General features: G+C 41.3%; 1 protein-coding gene across 1 annotated transcript; it reads left to right on the forward strand.

Annotated features, from left to right (window-relative positions):
* The first annotated feature begins 1425 nt into the window (after window positions 1–1425).
* On the forward strand, window positions 1426–20604 carry tspan17 (tetraspanin 17). The gene is made up of 8 exons (XM_084010006.1): window positions 1426–1969; window positions 9838–9888; window positions 11847–11993; window positions 12727–12897; window positions 13382–13507; window positions 14095–14142; window positions 15846–15962; window positions 16177–20604. The coding sequence occupies exons 1-8, from the start codon at window positions 1883–1885 to the stop codon at window positions 16240–16242; spliced, it is 813 nt and encodes a 270-aa protein (XP_083866132.1). The 5' UTR covers window positions 1426–1882; the 3' UTR covers window positions 16243–20604.
* Window positions 20605–22410: the final 1806 nt, after the last annotated feature.

Here is a 22410-nt window from a genome sequence, read left to right on the forward strand (position 1 = left end):
TACAGCGCCAATGAAACCGTATGTATATATACGCATAATTTAATATACAACACACTTATACTGTTTAATTAATCTTTTTATTGTCATGATTAATGGACCCTTATTATACACTAAGAGTAATGAGGATATGTGACACATTCAGGACTGCAGTAATCCTGTACCGGGCCATTTAAACAAGGATTCATATTTCACCTGGTCCTTACATAACCCCTAATACACTTCAACAGCCCCTCTGTTAAAACCCTATGATAGTTGGGTTAATGAGATGTTATGATCCACTTTCAGTCACATGAACAAAAATGAATACTCCCTTCTTCGATTTCCCTAATTACAACAAAACTAGACGACTACCCTTTGACTCACAAGTCAGCTATGAACATGTACAGGATCATACACAGCGTTTGTAAATACCTTCTTCAGTGATGCATTTCTTTGGTTTTTACAGTCTTATGTCATGTCTTTACCGTCAGTGCAACATACTGCATATTCAAGGTGATGACTAGGTTGCTGCAATGTCCCTTACAGCAACCCCTTGGGGTGAAAAGCACACCAAAGCCACATTTATCACAGGTTCATAGACTGCCATCTGTAGGACTCCAGACAGAAGTTCAAATGAGGCGACACAGTTCTCTGATTGTGTACGTGCAACTGTTTCTTAAAATAGACATTCCATATATTCTCTCTATTTGTTTTTCCTCCAATCATTTATCATATTATTACAATAAAGCATGACAACACTATGGAGAAAAAACAATAGAAATTCTAATTTCAATTGAGTATCTCCTTAAGAAAGAAGAAGAAATGTCTTTTCAGACAGCAGGGAATGAATAAATGCTCACATCCTGTGATTTTAATCATATGATTGTGGCAAAGTTGCTTTGTTGAGGGAAAAAAACGAGTGATATCTCTGTGTTAGGCAGCTATAATTCAAGTGAGGAAAAAAAAAGAAGTGAGAGGCATGCAAGAAAACTGCAAATAAGGTGGCATGGAGTCAGCAGCTGCACAGTAGGTTTGTGAGCGTATACTCACAAGATGAGAAGCTTCCCTTCAACAACTCTTAAAATAATACAAATAAAATACTCCATAAGACAAAGAACAATCCAGTAATATATTGTTAAATATGATTAATTTGATGTGAATTTGAAAATCAACGAGGTGGAATGCGAACCATGTAATTAAAATACTGTGGTTGAGATTTATGTTTTCCCTTTTGTTTTGCATTGATTAAGTTATAATCATTTTTGCAAGCCCTGCTGCATCTATTAACCTGAAATATGGGAGGACAGTTTAGCTCGTGCTCCCCTTTCCCCTTCCAGCCGTTGACCTGAAACGCCTCGATGAGACACGGGGGGGCGCTCGTGAGGCGAAAGGGGGCTAACGCCAGCGCAGCGGTTTCCTCATTTGACAGCGGGGGCTTGTTTTATGGCACAAAACTACAAGGATGAAGATTTCAAGGGGCGATGCGGCACCAGAGATAACCGAGGAGACGGTTAGCTGAAAGGCCACCAGCTTTACCGCCCAGTGTGCGCTTAGAAATCCACGCCCGGCAACTTGAAACATCGACCGAACTGCGGATGAACGCCTGCGCCCCTAAAAGTGTCCCTTGCGTTTGTTGTTGTTAGCCGCCAATGCTAACCATAGAAGTTGCCGAGCTAGCTGGCCTAGCGAGCTAATGGTTAAAGCGAGGAAACGATAATTAGCCGCATATGTTTGATTTCCTGAATGCTGTCCGGGCGAGCAAACTCGGCGTCGTGTAGCTGATGGAGCCAGCTAACCGGGACTTCAGTAGTTCAGGAACTGCGGTTTTGGCTAAGCTTTTAAGGTACAAGTAGTTACCTAGCGTTAGTTAGCTCGCCAGTTAGCCACCCCTATCCTTGGAAGAATGAGTAGAAAACACCATCAATATAAAGGAGCAGAAGTCAGCTGCTGCGTGAAATACTTCCTATTCGGATTCAACATTTTATTCTGGGTAAGTAGAAGCAATGAAATGTGCCGTTTGCCTGTCGACACATTAAGAAAGTTACGACAATGTTGAGAAGTTAAAGCCTCGTTTAACCGTTGGGATAAAGTTATCTCAACGGTTAACCGTTGGAGGTATTTGAACTTAAATGATCCCCCCCGACGTGTCCGTAATACGGTCGTTAAATCACCAGAAATGTATTTAATTACTCTTTTTTTTTTTACTGCCAGGTGTTGTTGCTGCTGTCGCCTGACTGATTTCATTGTTGTTGTTTACCTGCAGACAAAGGGATTAGCTTGTTTACCCGACTGTCTAATTGGCTTTAACAAAATGGCGAGGATAGCACCGTTAGTCGAGTGTACTTACAAATATTCCTTGTCATAACTTGAAAATATGAAATTTAACCTATTATTAAGTATTCTTTGTGTGTTTTTCATTCATGAAACTGTGATCCTGACGTGAACTTTTGGCTAATAGTAGCTCATAAGCTAACGTAGGTCACAAATATCACCAGGGGCTTTAAATAGCCTACTTCACTGGCTAACTATAGTTTCTAGTGAAGCAAAGAGACGTCTGCTGGTGGTTTGATTGTGCAGAAGTGAAGCTGCTGCAGATGCACACACCAACACAGAAAAACTCAGCTGATGTTAGTTTCTCTCTCTGGCCATGAGAATTGTTACCATTGTGGTTTGAGAAATGACACGAATCTTTTCTGTATTGTTGGGCCACATCTCCTTCACAATGCAGCGTCCCCCACCCTCCTCCATATTTATCCCTCTTCAGTCTGAAAAGTTCCTCTGTTCAGTCTCCCTCACCCCTCCCTGCTCGCCCTGTCTGCATCACCACTGGTGTATTATCATGTCTGTGGGTGAGGGAATGGCGTGTCTGTGGTGCCCCAGAGGGTCTTCCCACACTCGGCTTGGGAGGAAAAGGCCACACGGGCTTGAATACACCCCGGCCCTCCTCTTTTCAAACACCCCTTTTCACTCCTACCATCGCTTTAGTACGTGGGGCTCCGCAGGACAGCATTGTTTCTCTCACTCACACACACCCACTAACGTACAAAGCGGGGGGTGCAAACTTGTGGAAACTGTGCCCCCCCCAAGCATGTTCTGATGCACTCGTCAGTCACATGGGATCCACATGCAACTGGATCTCTTCCCATTCCTCCCCCTTTCATAACCACTTCTTCATTCGCTAGTATTACACTATATGATCTCTGGGTTTTCCTCTGTGAGGTGATATGAACTGCCAGACACACAGGCCAGAGTTAGTTGTTTTTTTTTTGAGAACAATGCACAAATTCATTTTACAATTCGCCTCACAAATAAGTGCTCTGTAATGCAATCAACCAGGAAATATTGAGTCATAGGGCTATCGTGTTGTCTGACTCATATTGCATTCTTTCAGGCTGTTTTGACACTCAGGCCAAGCTAACAGTCCTGTGTCTGAGCTGTAGACTGCAGACCACGTTCCAGCTCGCTGGCTGTTTCCGTTAATAATTGCAAGAAGATGTTCTCCTCTTGTCTGGGCGCTGTGAAACAGGGTTTGACGGACAAGCTACTGCATTGCTGAAATAAAGAGAGATGGAGTTTATTCTCCACAAATCAACCCATTTGTCTTTTCCATAGTGATCTTGTCAGGCTTTAAAATGCTTCCTAAATTGAGACAGAATGCCTGTGAGACCCTAAAGTTTGTGAACAAATAGAGCAGTAAAGCCTTGGGCCTCCTTTTTCTGCCTGAATTCTTCCAGCGCCGAAGCTCGCCGACGTTCTCGCCCCAAGAACATCATAGCTTCTCTCGTCCTCACAATAGACGCGTCCGCTTAATTAATCATATTTTCTGCCTGAGCTGCTGAAATGTTTGGGAGCACTGCACGCTGTAATTAAGGGCGCGTTAAGCTGTAACCAAGTTGCTGAGTTGATGCAGGATGTGTGTTATTAGCCAGCTATAGAGCTACAAGTGTGAGTGTTCACATTATGCACTTAAATGCACGATGGGTTATCACATTGCAGATGGTGGACAGCTGTAGAGAAGTGTGAATGTGGAGTTTATGTTTGTGTGAAAGGGTGTTGCATCGGAAGAAAGCATAGTAGACGTTTGCCTGTGTGTGTATAGTTGATCGTTTATTCTTTCACCATTTGCTGGAATCGGCGCTCAGATGGGATCATTTGATGCTCTGTTTTCTTAAAGGACTATCATCTGTATTTATTTGATGTTTGGCCATTGATCAGACTTTTTTTTTGGCGACATATTTTCAGACAATTTCTTGACCAAAAATCTCAATTGATTAATCGAAAATATAATATGCAGATTAATCAACAGAACAAAAAATTATTATTTACACCCCATGTTGTATAGCATAGGCTTGGGCGCAATTTATTTCTTCATACCTTCCTTCAGACCGAGCCACATTCAAAGTCACTTGAGGTTTTCAAGTGAACCTTTTAATGTCTGTTATTCCAGTTGCGAGCGTTTTGTGTGTGCGGCAGCAAATGTGAGAGCACGCAGCTTTTGAATGGAGTGAAAATGTTATTTTTGAAAAGTTAGAGGCCAACAGCTTTGTATTGAAGCAGAATATTTAGTTTGTTGAATAATATGTTGTCTTTCTCTTTTTAATAAATCTTTCTCCTTTTTAATAAATTCAGAGTTTTGGACTGAGACACCGGCACACACGGCAGTGGCTGTGCTCTGTTTTTTTAAATAATTCATATACAGAACAAGCATCCGCTATCCATTTATAAGTGCATAGAAAGGGAAAGATGACACCAAACAAAACCTATTTTCCTCCTTTCTAGTTGTGTCTGTTTCGTAGTATTTGAATTAGTATTTTAGAAGTAGTATTTGATTCAGTTTGAGTCATGTTCTGATGCTCCATGGGTCAAGTGCAGTCTGTCACTTGGATCTACATAATATCTGAATGTACCTGGATATACGATAATAGCTCTGAACGGGACCCAGCCGTCTCCCTCCGCTTCCAGTGTCTACAGTTCGTTCCTGAACCTTGTTTTAGTTAAATTATGTTGTAATTAATCAGCCAAATTGATGCATTGACTTTGCAGTATCAAGTGTGAATGGGGAAATATGCAGGAGTTTCACTTTTTTTATACACCCTGTTGGCAGCGTCGCTGATATATCACCCACAACGGCAGCATTCACGTGCTCATTAGAGATTCAGCTTTTTAGGGAGTTAATAAAAAGGGCAGTCACACTTCAGTAAATCCAAACCCTGTTTATTTCTTCTTCTTTTTTGTATGTCTAGGCAGCGTGAAGCTGGGTTTGTCTGCTAGTTAGTTGAGGTTAATGGGATCAGCTGGCTTAAGCAGGCATCTTCTCAAGTGTTGATAATCTCTGGCCACATTGAGAGGAAGTCCTCGCTGTGGGACGCTCATCTTGCAGCAGCACTTGACAGAAAAATAACAAGAGCAGCCTGATTTAAATAATGAGGCAGGTACTGGGACATTTCACGACTTTGTTTATTTGCTCAGGAATAATCCATATATATTATATACTATATATATACATTTGGACTGTGGTGAATAGAGGTAATAATACGTAATAATAAAATAACAAATATATGTTTATTGCCAATAGAGTGAAATGATTTGAGTGGATTATTCCTTCTATTTTTGCAGGCATATCATCCACCCCTACTTATCAGTAAAAGCAGACGATATAGATAGATAATAACATACAGGAGAAAGGGTAACACATTACTTACTCGAGGAGGTGAGATTTAAAGAAACAAATTATGAGGGTTTTTTTGAAACATCCTGTCCCCAAATGAACAAAAACAAAGAGACATGAACTAAGCAGGAAAAAAGATGCCGTACTATGCCTTTTGAATTGTTTTGTTGTTTTGCTTAATTGCTTAGAGATTTTGTGGCTATAATGTAAAATTACTATAATAACTTCAATTTCCACTGTTTTATGTTTCAGTTTTTATCTACTGCTCAGTAAAAAGCACTGATCATTTCTAAGAGAAGTAAAGTCTCAGTGTAGCATTGACAGCGTTGGGCACAGGGTGTGTTTCAGTGCCACTGACCTGAATTTGACTGGTCTGCTCACACTGTGGGAAAAGTCAGATGAAAGGAAATGAAGAAAAAACTTTACAATGGCAGGTTCAGTTCAATTTTAATGTACTCACTCAGTAAAATTCGTTTCAATCCAAATGTTATTGAACCACGAGGGAAGTTTGCTTTGCAGATAGGGCTTTAAACAGGCACATAATACGGGTTCAGAATTTAACGATATGTTAAATAGTGTGTGAGGCTAAGTAACAGACACAGTTCACACACAATGCCTAGTGATACTTGGAAGTAATGTAAGGTCAAGTCTCTGCAATAGTGTGCTCGAAAAGGAAAGAAATGGTTCCTATGAATTGGATTTGGGTAAACATCGTTTTTTAATGGAAAAAACAATATAATTAACTTTTCCCTGCATAAATGAAGGACGAATAAATCAAATTTGCTATCCTGTATTTTTAAAATCAGGCTCTGTTTTCACTCCTATGATGGTCCCAATAATGAAAATTCACGAGTAACTATTGTGAATGTGTTTTTATCGGGATACGTGATAAAATCCTATATCTCACCACACCTAGTTTGGAGCAGCTTGCCCGCGCATTTGTTGAGCGTTTTTATAAATAAAGTTAATGGAGCCATTCACTGGCTGAGAAAGAGCCAGAGAAATAGTGGAAGAAATAGTAAGCCAAAATGACAGGGAGGGTACCAGGCATGGATAACCCCCATAGCCGTCTCACTTAAAGCTGCCTTCAAGGTCGCCTTGAGCTGTAGCAGTGGGAAATGAAACTCGACGTGTTGTTCATTGATGTACTTTTGACCGGAAATAGTAACAAATTTGGTCATATAAAAAGAGTGCTTTTTCTGTTGTCTGGCTTGTGTTTTATTTCGAGTCACCAGAGTGAAAAGGAATTGTTTTTCTCCCTTCCTTTTATTGGATAATTCTCAGAAGAGAACAAACCACGGAGATGGGAAAACAGTGTGAGATGCACCCACACTGAACCACATTTGGTGATTTGCAATTAGCCGTAATTAGTTGTATATTTATTTAAAGTAGAGTAGTTTACTGATAATTTACATGGATTACTTACTGCATGATAAACTTAAAGACACTTGCTACCAGTCCGTATGGTTTTTGCGCTCTCTGTCCCCTCTCTGCAGCTCAAATGTCTCCTTTTTATACACATAAAAACATTTTTTTTAAGCACCCGAAGGCAGCACTAAAATCAAGCCATTCTTACTGATCTCTGGCTAACTATTACAATTTTACACTTTTCCCCAAGTGTAGCAATGGTAGACATTAACCAATGCAAAAATACAAGCTTTATATTACCCAACGTTTCATTAAGTCTTCTTGATTTGCTGTTGAGGACAGAGCAAGGGGAATGAGACAGGAAGTACATCAGCTAAATTACGGTGGGCTCTGGCAGGCATATACTAGAGGTTGTCTACCTTAATAAAATGCAAAACGATACATATATTTATAAAACCTTAACTTTTTTTGATGTATTTGTTTGTCTGATGTAGGGAATAGTAATTATCATGCAGGTTACATAACAGTAATGTTAAGTGATTACTTGGAACCAGGTGTTCCAAACATTTTGGCTCTCTTTTTTTAATCTGGGCAGATTATTTGGAGTCGGGGGCTAAATGGTTTAATACTCTCACTTTGTCAGTCTAATCTCTTCTACCTGATCTCCATGTGTTTACCTTGACTTTTCCTCTCTGCCTCTTTTCAGTTGAAACCACCACGCCCTTCTATACAACTGCTTATGCAACTACCAGGCCAAACCCCTCACGCTTACTGTTGTTGTTGTTCGCCTCTTCTGCCACATTGTCGGGTCTTGTTATCCGTGCTGACGTTTATTTAATCAGCTTCTCAACAGTATGATTTAATCCATTTTCAATGGAGCCATTATATTTCAGGCTCTGCCATTATAGTGTGCCTTAGTTAAGTTAATTACCGTCCCAAATCTCTTAGGAATTACATTTTGTGGCAGCTAAGCAGTTGATTAGAAAATAACATTACACCAGTAAAACTAAACTCCCCAGAAATGGCTGATATTTACTTAAATGCTGTCTGATTATTAATCTTGCAGCTGTGCTGTTGTTGTGCTAAGTTATGTTTCTGTAATATAACACGACAGAAAAACGTCTTACAATTAGAACTGTATAATTATGCCTCAGATATTGATAGGTTGTATGATCAATAACCCTGTATTGAAAGCAAACAAATAAAGCCTCACTTTGCTTGTAAAACACAGTATAAAAGCATCACATTTTCTTATAAATAGCACATTAAAATCATGGAATAAATTGACATATTGGAGTGCAACTTCGTATCCCTAGGACCATGCAGAATAAAAATGGAATTAGCAATCAATAAAATCTAAAAAATGAGGCTCAACTGAACACTAAAATGGAAATTAAACACTTACTAGCTAGAATTATACACAAAATGTGCTATGATTTACAGAATACATTCACATTTACAAAGCGTGATGTAAATTAATACGTTTTGGGATATTTACTGTTAAAAATGTAATTATTGTAGATTTAGATCAAGCATGATTTGGAGTGAGGACCCTTTGAAGATACGGAAAAAAGATACAATTAAGAATATATCAGATCGTACTGAAGGACAACAGCAATCTATACATCTGAATCTAAGCAGTACTCACTGCAAAAGTTATGTGATGAATAGAATAATGATCTTGTTAATTCTCAGTTCCTTTTAAAAGAAGTCAACGTAAAACAGAAGAAATGTAATGTCTCCCTAACAGCATTACCATGCACTGTTAAATGCCAACGTTTTCACAAGATTCCTCCGATGGGTGTGTGAAGTCTGCCTCTAAAGACTCCCTTGTGCCCTCCTTCTTATACAAAAGTGTCAAATAAAATCCAAAAATGGATATCTATTACTTGTTAAACAAAAATTCAATTCTCAGCTGAGCTGTGTGTTTTTCAGAATGTCGTGCGGGATGACAGGTTATGTTTCCCTGCTTGATGAAATATGAAAACGGAGGCCCTAACTTTACAGATTTGAAAATAATCTGATATATTATTTCTCCATAGTTCCTATAGGACCTAAAAATAAAATATACAGGACATGAACTAAAGTAATGTTGGTATTTGTGTATTAATGTTTCATGTTAGCCTGACACCATCATATGATATTAAACTGTATCTTATACATCGAGGTATTATATGTGTTTGTGTTATGGTGGTGGTGTTATAAGAAAAAGCTCTCTTGAATCACTCTTTTTTGGGGGGCATTTTTTTTAAAACTGAGCCCTGCATCCATCCTTCACTGGGACAGAGGGCTAAAGCCGAAAGGATTTCCCTTAACTCTCAGGATGTCAGACGCTCCAGCCTCCTAAGTGTCCCAGTTCAACGACTCTAACCTGCAATAACCTGCAGAGGTAATGATTCAGTCCGCCCACAGCAAGTTAAGACATCTTCTCAGAAGTTAGGATTGTTCCCAAAGCCAATGTCGCTTCTTGCTGTAAGACGACAAAACCGTTCTTTAGAATAAATACTGCTTCTTTCCACTGAGAAATTTCTTTGTGTTTTGACTGCTCTTCCTCTGTTTTATGTGGGCGAGGCTGTTGGAAAAAGGTGATGTCATGGATAACTGTGGATTGATCGGCAACAGCAGACATTTGTCTGGTTGTTCGCATATGTTGCCAGGGAGACAACACTATAAATTAGATGTGATCAGACCACACGCAGTCCTGATATTCAGTTCTATTAATATCTCACAGAGAGAAGTTTTGTTCTGTCTTCAACTTGAAGCATGATGTTTATTAAGTCTCAAATATTTGATTTCTCTTCTGTTTGCTTTTTGTTTTACAGTTACTAGGAGCCACATTCTTGGCCGTAGGCCTGTGGGCATGGGCGGAGAAGGTAAGTCCACATGTCACTCAAGCACACGCCGTTGAAGTGCAACACGATTGCCTCAGCAGCATAGCTCAAATTCTTCTCCATATGCTGGCAGGAATTAGCTGGAAGTACAATTTACAAGAAGGAGTTTAGATGGAAACAGGGCTTTTAAGGGAAGTGGTGTGTGGGAAATAAAGGCACATTTCCTGTAACGCTTTGTAGCACTTACAGGCATATTACCTGATAATGGGCTTGGTAAACATGTCGTGTCAGGAAATGGATTTGGATTTGTGACTCTTAGTTTATTGCCCTAATATGTTTTTTTCCCAAGAATTTAGCAGAAGCTAGTGATAGGCATAGCCAAGTCTCTCAACTCCCCTCCCCCCCAGAAACGTTCGGAATGAATGTGGACCGTCCCAAATAAAAAATCTGTATTTTTGCTGCATTATTATTGGTTAAAACCCTGCATAGGGCCCCCAAAAGCTAGAACCCGATCTGCTGATTCAGCCTAAAGTTGGAGGTGCTGCTGGACAAGATGCATTTGTTATGGGGGAGAGGCTTCCTTAAGCTGGAACCTGAGGCACAGCTACAAATAAGGAGTTATAAGGTCAAAGTTGCAAAATAATTTGACTCATAGCCATCAGGAGTTCAATGCCTTTCCCCATCACAAATTGTATTTTCCACAGTATAACAGCAACAAAGATCAGGTGCTGCCTTTAAACCTCTCATGTGCAGTGGATCATGGCCACATTTAAAGCTCCTTCCAATTGAGTTAACACTGAATTTGTTCATTAATTAGCCAGAAATTGTACCAGTCTGTTCAGTAAATGCCGCACCAGCGTGGATGCATGTACTGATTAGTAACGTCTGGTCATGAACTGTGCAAATAGGCTTGCACCGGAGTACCTTGGTGGGGCAGCGTGAATAATTTAAAGGGATTAGGCCGAGTGATGAATAGGGGCCACTGGAAAGGCATTATGGTGAGTTTGGGTCTCAGTGACTATGATTGGTTTCTAGCCTGCTGTGTTCAGCCAGACGACATTGTTTCTAGGCCTCGTGCTTAAATTCAAATGAAGGCACTTTATTCTGCACGAGTGCCATTTAAATACAAGAATGCAGTTACGCCTCTGCCCTATAGTTGTCTCTTAGTTCAGTGCAGTGGAGTTTTACTGAGAGATGAGATGACATTTCAGGTTCTTGGGCTTTAGCTGTGCACTGTAGGCAACAAGCAAACAGCATGTCAGAACAGCAGGAGCCCAGATTTACAGATGATAACCCTGGTAGGATCTCTTTGAAGATGGGTGAGAAGATACAGAAAGAGGTGGTGAACTCTATGCATGAACCAGAACACATGCATATGACTACACCTCCCTTCGAATGTGCTATCCTGTCACATTGACTCATCTTTCAGTGAACCCAATCTTTGGCAACGGGGTGTCAATTCTGTTCAAGAAATGTGTCATTGCACGAAGCACGATGCCGACCACAGACTGACAGGAAAACACGTCGGACCCACTGGGGCCTCGGGGCTGTGAGGGCAGGATATGCAGAGAGGAAGGGCAGATGTCTGGTTGTGAATGTTTGCTGAAAGCTCTGTGCCTCTACTAATACAAGTTTCATAGTCTGGACAGAGATCTGCCAGAGAGTGAAACTGTGTTGTCGATAAATTGATCATAAAAGAATCTGCTGGAGGTCTTTCATTGTAGTCAGAAAGCAACACACTTGGTAGATGCTTTCTAATCAAATAACTGTATTGCCTTTTAATAGATTTGTCCACTGATGCGTCTGCATCCCTTATCGAGTCAACCCCTGCTAGCCTCATGGCTGTGTCATCAGTTAAATTCTCACTGTTTATCTCTGATATCACAATCTCTTTTAAAGGGTAACTGCGTTTTTATAGAGAGGAATTTGGACCTTGTAATAGATCTAGTAAGTAAAATTTTAACCACTCTTTTTTGTGTTTTTTTCCCCTCTTCCCTCAGGGTGTGCTGGCCAATCTGTCATCCATCACAGACCTAGGGGGCTTCGACCCCGTGTGGCTCTTCATCGTCGTGGGAGGGGTCATGTTCATCCTGGGCTTTGCTGGCTGCATCGGAGCGCTCAGAGAGAACACCTCCCTGCTTAAATTTGTAAGCCAACACTTGTCTTTCAGCCGGGGCACACCGAGACACCCTTTCAAAACCACTTCACGCCACCTTAATTCTGCAGTTCACAGCACAGCTGAGGCTGTCACTGCAGCAGGTGGCCCACCCGAGCCAAATGCTCCGTGTGGTTTGCGTGGCGCAAATACGTGTCATCTCATCACTAAACCAAGTCCCGCTTTATCAGATGCTCACTGATCCACACTTCATGTCAGCTCATACATGACGACACACATATTGGGAGTTTTGTTTGTGTTCGGCCGTATCGACATGTGACTGACGGAGGCAACCTTCCCTTGTTGCTGGCTGCGATTCTGAGTAGCTATTAACTCCAGCCAATGTCCATTAGCAGCAGTAAGTCAGGCGTCGGAGCGAGGAGCTAATGTGGCTTATGTGCATTTATCATTAGCCCCCGTCTCCTCCAACATTTACTGTAAAGGGATGATATAACTGCACCTCAGGGACTGCGGTTTTTGTTGCCACACTCTCACTCAGCAAATCAGGGCAGGCCCTACTATAACCAGACCAGCACAGGCACAATACATCAGAGCTGTTGTCATTTTAATTCTTTTAAAAGAAATGCAAGAAATAATGTTGTTGGTGGTGTTAATCCTTTAGAAAACAGGATTCTCTGTGGCGCGCCCAGATCCCCTGATTGAAGTGACTGATTCATTGTTTTCTGCCTGTGTGCCTCACGTCCGTCTGCGTCACGTCTTTCCAGTTTTCTGTGTTCTTGGGTTTGATCTTCTTCTTGGAGCTGACTGCCGGGATCCTCGCCTTCGTCTTTAAGGACTGGATCAAAGACCAGCTCAACTTTTTCATCAACAATAACGTCAAGGCCTACCGCGATGACATCGACTTGCAGAATCTCATTGACTTCGCCCAGAATTATGTGAGTCCACACCTAATTGACCGACACTCATGAGTCACTAAAAATCCAACTTCCTTATTTCAGTTCATTTTTCTTGGAAATGTAGTTTTCCTTTTTTGTATGCATTCAGAGCTGATTCTGAAACCGCTAAGTTCTGGGCTGATGGAAGACTCAGCCACTGTAGGTGTAGGGTACATCTTGTGATTAATGTGATTGCATTTCCCTCAATTGATGAACCAATTATATGAATGAGACGGTTGAGATAAGTGGCTCCCAAGTGTAAACACTGGACTCCGTCATAACAGACTGTAAAGGCGATAAGATCCGCCGCTGTCTCGCCGTTTGTGTCTCACTATCTACAGTCGCTTCCCACCTGGGTAAGCTGGCTACCCACCCAAGCTGACCTGAGCCAGGCTCAGTTTGAAGACCAGATCAGAGGAAATAAATCCGTCTGTTAACTGGAAGCTGGCTGCTTAATCTCTGCCTGTTGTTGCTGCTGTCTCAGTGGTCGTGCTGTGGAGCTCATGGGCCCGACGACTGGAACATGAACATCTACTTCAACTGCACTGAGCTGAACCCGAGCAGGGAGCGCTGTGGAGTCCCCTTCTCCTGCTGCGTCAAAGACCCCGCAGTGAGTCATTCAACAGTCATTCATTCAAATGCATAATTAAATAGCATAAAATGAATTCATAATCAGCTGCCATTAGCTGGCTTCAGCATGGTTAGAGTATTGGTCAGAGTTCACAGAATATCATTTGGTTTTGGGCGTTAACATAAAGGGCATTTTTCTGCCATTTTCTAGACAAAAAGATGAATTTAGAAAATATTCTGCACATCAACCAATGACAAAAATAAACATTAGTTGAGGCTGGGAATTAGTTTTAAAATTGCAGTAGTTCTTTGAGAGTTTTTTAATTAACTTAAATGCTTGTAGAATTCATCAAAAAAGCAGTTGAAGGTGGACAAGTACAAAACAGTATTTTATCTTTTTCAGACAAATGACTAATACATATTTTGTAGCCATTATTCTAGAGCTATATTTAGTTGAGCCATTGTTTTATTAATAACTTTAAAAGTTACCCTTTAAATCAGTCAGTTCTTACTTTTTATTGTTGTTCTAATTGTCGCTCAGACTTTTATTTACCATCTCATTGTGTCTTTTGTGACCAATAACTGAAATAGTGAGGATTTTCATACGTTTGTGTTGTTTTCTTACAGGAGGATGTCATCAACACGCAGTGTGGTTATGATGTCCGGCTTCAAGCGGTTTGTAACTCTATACATGTCTCTCCCACCATCTGTAGACTTAACCCTATAGTTGTTTTACCTCAGTTCTTATCTTGTGAAGACCTGTTTGTAAATGTACACTGTGATTTGTGTTATCTATCAAATGAATCTACATTATTTGTAATTAAGCTTATAAAATGATAGCGGTTTAAACGGAGCGAGTTCTTAGTGGAGCATGATTGGCAGGCAGTACCAACCCTTCTGGTTAAATTGACCCTGAAGCTGCTGACTGGATTTACTCCCGAGGGCGAGTTGATTGACGAGCTGCAAAGCCGTTGGATTGAAACGATCAAAGCATCTGTGGAGGGTAGAGAGGCAATCGGGTTCATTTGTCTTGGGCTTGATTGCTTGGTTCAAACCATCAAAAATCACATCGGATGGACCCGATCAAGATCGAGATAGTTTTAGCGTCTCCACATTCTTGATAAGAAAAGTTTCCCTTTCCCAACAGTTAGTCAACAGCAGACGTGGAGACTGTGTAGGGTTAAGTCGCAGACTCCTCTTCATGCTTCTGCCTTAATAACAGATTGTTCTTCTAACAGGGATAATTAGGCTCCGCTTATAGCCTAGAGAACAGCCTTACTACACTCTGTAATTGGCGACTCAGTGGGTTCTACCAGTCCGTTCCCTTTTCCTCTCGTGTGTGGGTGTGGTGGTTACAACACACTGCACTGCAGTCAGAAAGGTTGCTGTTGCTATGCGCGCTGCAATACAGAGAACCACCTGCCACTAAGTTGCTATGAGTTAATTTCCCCGGTGTGCTCTTCGGCTAATGCCCATTGACATTTTGCTGAAACTATCAGCGATGACAATAAGTTCCTGTGTAGCTTGTTTGTCGGCTGTGGAAGAGGAAGAGCAGGAGACATGGGGAGGACAGCCAGACACACACACACACACACACACACACACACACACACACACACACACACACACACACACACACACACACACACACACACACACACACACACACACACACACACACACACACACACAAGGCAGGGAGCTGAAATAGCTTCAGAGGAAGTTCACAGCCAGAACAACATAGTGTTTCCTGCTTTTCCATTGGCTGCCAACGTGCTCCCCGTAGCTCCCATTGGTTAAACGCTAGCTTTCAGGTTTCACAAGAGAACAAAGGGTTTGCCTGGTTGACTTGTCTTGAAGAGGAACAAAGAGAGCATTGTATAGGATACTGTTCACACCCATTCTTACTCCCCATTTTAGTGCCTTTGCGGCTCTAAATTACACCTTTTTTTTTACGTCCATCTCTGAATGGACCGTGTACATCACGGTGTGACTCTGACAACACAAACAGCCATCTGTCCGGTAACAGGAAACAGCTTCTGCCTGTTTGTTCAGTCCTGATAGGGTAACCTGAGAAACTGAATACACTGCCTTGATATTCTCCACAATGTCCAGACACTGACCCGTTGTAATGGTATAGTGACTCAGCTATCACACTCTCTTTATGCCCTCCTCGGTGGTGAAGGAGTCACTGGTCAAAATGCTATCTGTGTTTATTTAGTCCAGCGTTAGTCATAGGTGAGAGTTCAGATGTTTTGTTTAATCATGCAAAAGGCCAATGTCCTCTTTGATAACTGATCATTTTTACATGTTTTTAAGAAGCTTTTCATTCAGTGTTGAATTAAATCAACTTCTAATCTGTTTTTGTTTTTCAAAAGGAGATTGAACGGCAGAAATATATCAATACCAAGGGCTGTGTGGGACAGTTTGAGAAGTGGCTTCAGGACAACCTGATCTTTGTAGCTGGAATCTTCGTTGGTATTGCACTTTTACAGGTAAGAAGTCCCTTCCAAACACATACATGAGCAAACCTAGTGCATTTTGCAATGAGGCGTTTACCTAAAACAAACAATATGCCTCGCTTCTTATTTTGTATCGTCATTGCCATCTAGTGGTGACAACGGGCAACATCAAGCAAACCAGTCTGCTCTTTTTTTTTTTTAACTATAACGTGCTCTTCTGTAACATCACTTGTGCTTTTCCCTTCAGATTTTTGGTATCTGCCTCGCTCAAAACCTGGTGAGTGACGTCAAAGCTGTCAAAGCCAACTGGTGACATGAGAGGTAAAGTGAGCCCCAGCCAGGTCAACACAGCACACAAGGAGTCCCGTCCAGCTGAGGACGGGGAGCCGAGAACCTTCAACTGTCTCTACTTTGCCATTGAGCTAAGCAGCACATATACGCACTACACTCGTATACGTGCATACTCGTTTACCCCCCCTGTTTGTCGGTGACACTTGAATGGGGAGAAGAATATACAAACCAAACAGTCAACGTTTTGTTTACCACTCAGCTGGGATTTTAACACTAATACAGAGGACTTGCCTGCCTCCTTTATAGTGAGATTTTTATCATTTTTTCCCTTTCGTGTCCACTTATTTTGTTCCTTGGACGAGTGTATTTATGGGGGTCAGTTGCACAAGGACTCCCACCACCTGGGAGATTGGAAGCCATGGATGAAGCGTTAAACAAAGGAAAAGGGATAAGGATGCTCCTTTGTAAGGTCAAGCGTTGCATTGTCACATAGTTTCTGTCCACTCAGTGAACGGTTGGACATCTCCCTCTACAAACAGCCTGTTTTTAACAGCTTCCCCCACTCCTCGCTGCAGGGAATCATGGGTGGCTGGCCGGCCGGCCAACAAACACATGGATTCCTCTGCGTGTCATTTTTTCTTTTCTCCATTGTGACCTTTTTTTATGACCACTGAAAAGACTGAACTCTGACTGGTCAAGTCTGCGACTTCAAATCATTTCAGGAAATGTAACCGCTAACTCAAAATGTAAAAAAAGTGCCATTAATTTCCAGTGATATTTGTCTCTTACCTGTTCTTAACATGGGATTTCTGCACCATGCCCCACAATACCTCAGGCCCTGGTTGAAAATGTAATGCTTTCTGCTACCGGTCAGAGCATATCTATTTTTTTCCATCCATGTCTGTTGAATTCAGATAGACTTACTTGATGCAGAAAACACTGATGGTTGATCAGATGTCGCCCCGTTTGCCCTGCAGTGATTGTATTATGCATTGATTTACAGGAGGATGTTGTATTATATGAAATGGCCTGGTGTGGTTAGGATAGTAGGACTATGATATACAGGGAAAGGGGTTTATGATAGTTAGAGATTATTGTTCTCTGAGCAACCCTCAGGCACATGGGATTGCTGGTTTGGGGCCTTTTTAATGACATATGTGACCACATTTGTCTTATATTTTATTTTGTCCACTGCATATTGAAAAAATACTATTTGTCTTGTTTTTTTAAAGATGTCCTTTATTCATCCTTTGTTTCCTATCCTTTTTATAGACTGATTAATCTCCTGGGTTCATTGTTTGACTTCGCCAGGCACCTGTTTTACCTCGGACCCATCCGTCAACTGCGAAATAGGGTCTTATTGTTGACGTTGTTAGCAGTCCTAACGGAGACCAAATAATATCAGCTGCCAAGTTTTTGTTTGGCTATAATTGAGATTTTATTAGGAATGCCAAGAATAACGAGTAGCATTTCTAGACGGCCAAAATGTGAATTTATTGTCCCTTTTATGCGGGAATTGCCAGTTGGAATGAGAAGTCAAACAAAAAAAGAAAAAGAAAATGTTACAGTATAGTTTTTATCTTTCATTTTTATTTGGACTGTATTTTTTTAATAGAATAGTAAAACAAGCTGTTACCTTTTCATATTAGCAACAGTCTCAATATAACATGAATGCTGCTTTAATGTCGACTAGATTATTGATATGTAGTACAATAACCAAGCTAACAACAAATCTCACATTTATGGCATTTGAACAATTTGCCATGTTCTTATTGTTTCAAGGCTGAGGAAATATTTAGATTTTTTTGTTCCTTCTCAAGTTTACACGTTTTACTCGGCATACAAAGAAAAACTCACGCCCTCATGACCTTTCATCTTCGTCCACGATGCTCGCAGAATGTAGTTTCCGTTATGACTGGGTTCACTTGATACTTTTGTACAAATCTGTCTGCATGTTACCGCTACGGCTGTTGTAGCCGGATCGTTCAGATACACAACACAGACGTGATTTGGGTGGGGGTGTGTGCAATGCATATAAGTTGGAAGATGAGCAGTTGTGTGTTCGTTTTTATATATATATAGATACACACACACCTTCCCTTGTGATCGTCTACTATTCTTCCATGTTGCATGTCGCTTTTGCCCACACTCTTCAGAACGCTACCTGATCTGACTGACACCTGTTTCAGAGCCGTTTTGATGTATTTTTAAACATGGGACTCGAACCGCGAGACAAAACAACAACCGTTTGAATTTTGGGTGTCACGAATGCGCAAACAGAATAGATGCAGAGGAACACGATGCAGAGGAACACGATGCATCCGTACCGCAGTGACTGAAGTGAGTCTTGAAATGCATTCTCTTAGTTGAAATGGACGGGTTTCCAAAGGGGAGGCTCAGTCGATTCAGCGCTTTAAGTTGAAATCGGTGAGCGGGCGCTTCAAGCCATCGAGGAGAATAGGCTTTATTTCCTCCTTCAGATCAAATGGAGGAACGTTTACGGCGAGATGTGACGTGATTTCTATCTGTTCTAAGTGCGCGTGTGTGGGCCTCCTTTGATTTCACCAACTGTTGTAAATCAATCTGCCTCACGGGAGTCTAGCAGATCAGGAATAAATCAAGCAGTCACCTTTCTCGTTTAATCTCTTGGAAAAATAGGTTGAACTAGATAATGTGTGATTAATTAGTTCAGAGGCGTCTCCGTTTTTTCTTTTTTGGTTGAATCACCCTTAATCTGAAGTGTTTGCTCAGGGTCTTAGACATCCTTTCCCCTCCATAAACCAGCCCCCTCCCTCTGCTTATGCATGCGAGGAGATTCTGTGTTGTACGTGATAAAATGGTGGGCTGCTGCCTTTTGAGTGATGCTGAAGGCAGATGGAGGCCACGGGTGTCAGTTCTGCTGCAGTACGGAGCTGCAGCTCTTAGACAGAAAGCACTCCCGCCCTCTCTCCCCCCCTCTCTCTCACTCTGCAGCCACCGCTGTCTGGATTGATATGCCAATAATCAGACAGTCACCTTGGTAATAAGGACAACAATGCCATAATAATCAGTTGTAGCAGTGTGACTTTAATCTGCACACTCTACAAAAGGTGAACGTCTGCAGGATGTTTGTTTGAACAGCTTCGGGTGATTCTGGTTTTGTATTCCTTTTAATGTAGGGAAACAGGGGAGGGGAGGGGGGGGAGAAAACAATGCTAATTATGCTTTGTCCTTTGTCATAATGGCCTTGCATTGTGAAACACCCTCTTAATTTCTCTGCTTTCCCCGTGGGCAGTTAAATCATTCCCGAGGAGGGGCCTTATGCATACCATGAATGTATAAGTGTATCAGCATGGACCTACTGCTCCACGCTTGGTTCCCCTAATGCAGTGCGATGCACGAGACAAGTGAAGTTCAGAAATGTGAAATAAACGGTTGTCTTTAGTGATGCTATTGGAGTTTTTTTTTTTTTACATTTTCTTAATTTGTTTCAGTGAGCATGAAAGTGGCTGATATTTCCATTTCTCCTGTTTGCAGGCGCGTGTGCAGACCTTTTTATATGCAAAGAGTTTAAATCGACCGGTTTAACGATGTTTTGTTTCTCCTCGGTGTAGCTGTAAATAATGTGGATGATTTTCCGACTATCTTTTTGTCCAGGTTTCGATCATTCTTCATCGGTCTAAAAGTTACATGCACTTATGAGTGATTTGGCTGAACTTTAAGAAGAAATTCTTTCATGCGTACCGATACAAAGCGATGCGTCTTTCGACTGTGGTAAACTATCCTGTGATCCTTTTCATGCTTTGAAGTCTCCTAATGTTTGGAGGCATTTTCTGTTGATGTTTCCTACGAAAGCGAGCGGGATGTCAGGCATTCTCAAGTGTTCACATGCAGAGGTTGGTCACAGAGCACAGAGAGGCAGCATAATTGACTTGTTTGTGAGCATGTTAACTACGATATCACGGCTGTTATGTGCTGACGTTTTCCATACCAGGTCGTGACATTTTATCAACATACCGAGCGTGATCCGACTGGAACAAACAAACAAAACAAAGAGGGTTTCAAGTTGAAGAGGGGTTTTTACAGTCGAGGAATACGGACACAGTCGTCGGTGATCAACCGCACAGAAACCACTATAAATTTGTTCAGCTGAGCAACAAGAAAAGCTTTTTCCTCCGTTTTCCTTTGGTTTGTGATTACAGTTTTTAGTTGTGTCTACTGCAGCAGCATACATCGAACAAAGAACCAGGTTATCTATTCGCTCTGTCAGTTTGGACCTGTCAACTCAGACGGGTAGCCTTGTTGAGAAATGTTGTGTATGAAAACTGTGGGACATGGTCTGTTACACTGTATATTGTCTTTAAAATATGCTTCTTTCATATATTAAAGGATTTATGATAACAGAGGAGTGTCTTTCCTTTTTTTAACTCAAGCATTCGTGGACCGTAAGTAAGTATGTACTCATTCTGTATATGCAATTCTGACACAATTGTGTCACATTTTCACTAATTATCTTTATTACATTTACTTTTCTGGATTAAAATGATACATATGACCATCTTATTTAGTATGCTTTATTGTAGATAATACAGAGTACAGATATAAAGTACCATGGCCAGGTAGTAAATACCTCTAAATACTACAGTAGTAATATGTGTATATAATGATATATATTTTGCTGCTTATTTGCTGATGATTGCTTAATTGGTCGATTGAAAGCTTATTGGAATTTCACGAGAATATCTTTACTCTGTGATTTTCCACAGACAGAAAATGAAGAATGGATGCTCCACTAATTGCTCCACTTACCGGAGTGTTGTTTTTAAGGTTTTCTGTAATTGGAAATTCTTTGATTTATCGTTTGACTGATGAGTGAGCCAACAGAGGGAGACAAATAGTGTCTGTGAGTTCAGACACCGACACACACTTACTGCTGTGACTTCATCTTTTAATCCTGTAAGGCAGCAAAAAAGTTCACCAACTTCAACCAAAAGTAAGAAGGAAATTAATGGTGTGTATCATGTTGTAGGCATTAGTGGCGTTTGGAGAGCAGCTAAGGGCGATACAAATCCTTTCAGTTACCTGCTATTGCACCTCGGCCTTGATGTTGAGATCAAAGAGTAACTTCAAGCAAAATGAATCCTTCAACTACAGAAAGTATTGACGTTGTCTTTTGCCATACATCTCAAAGACAAAAGAGGATGCAGGAAGTGGAGCCGTTTCCGTGGCGATGAACGAACTACTTAGTGGGCCCAAGCTTCAATGCCCTTGCAGCCTTAATGTTACAGTTTCAGAACGGCGGAATAATCGTGAATTTAGGCATCCTTGAACAGTCATGAATTGGGTCTCCTACCTGTTTTTCATAATAATGCATCGTCATGGCCGCAAGGACGGCTACTGCAGCAGAGAATCCTGCTTTTTGATGTGATTAAAGCTGCTGCTGCCATGAGCATTATCTGTCCAATAAATATGAATGTCCTTGTGTTTTTATCTGCACAGGAAACTGCATGTTCCATAGGCAGCGGCAACCGGCTCCCATACAAGCGCACAGCAGTCCATCACGCAAAATCAGACGGTTTAATATTATTTAAAGGATACAGTGAAGTGATGTCACTTTGTAAGAGAAAGTTTCACAAATGTAATTGCATGGCAGATCTGCAAGGCCACAAAGAGCATCTTCGTTTCTTATCATGTGACCTTTGCATCCTCACAGCACCATACTGGTAGATGCTCTTCTAACTTGCACTGGTTATTTCCATGTCGTTCAACCTCCAGATCTGTTGGATTGGTGTGAAATCAGAGATGGACGAGCGTCTTCTCCTCTGGAGCGGGTACTATTACATTGATTTCATCACTTGATACTTTACGCTGCAGTATTTGCAGATGACTGAGCGTGAGGTGTGGACCGAGAGCCATTTGTTAAACTGTGTCAACTTACAATAACAAAAGATCAATACTGTAAAACGCATACAACGTGCTAACTGAACAGCTCCCCCTAGTGGAGAAGCCTATGCATGCTCGACATATGACAGTTTAAGCTTTTCTCGCACACTGTTTGTACTTTCTTAGAGTAACTAAGTGTAATTGATATCTAACCCAAACAATTCAAATGCAGAAGGTTTATGAGCCAAGACGGTTATGTCCACATACACAGGAATTTCACCCAGGAGACTGCCCTTCATGTCCCCGTGTGAAACCAGAGGTCAACTGT

Source organism: Eutrigla gurnardus, assembly GCF_963514095.1.
Source record: "Eutrigla gurnardus genome assembly, chromosome: 5".
Classification (NCBI taxonomy): domain Eukaryota; kingdom Metazoa; phylum Chordata; class Actinopteri; order Perciformes; family Triglidae; genus Eutrigla; species Eutrigla gurnardus.

Coding starts and splice junctions, on each gene's coding strand:
- tspan17 (XM_084010006.1), top strand. CDS start 1,883: ATGAGTAGAAAACACCATCAATATAAAGGAGCAGAAGTCAGCTGCTGC. Junction 9,889..11,846: donor TGTGGGCATGGGCGGAGAAG/GTAAGTCCACAT, acceptor CTCTTCCCTCAG/GGTGTGCTGGCCAATCTGTC. Junction 11,994..12,726: donor ACACCTCCCTGCTTAAATTT/GTAAGCCAACAC, acceptor ACGTCTTTCCAG/TTTTCTGTGTTCTTGGGTTT.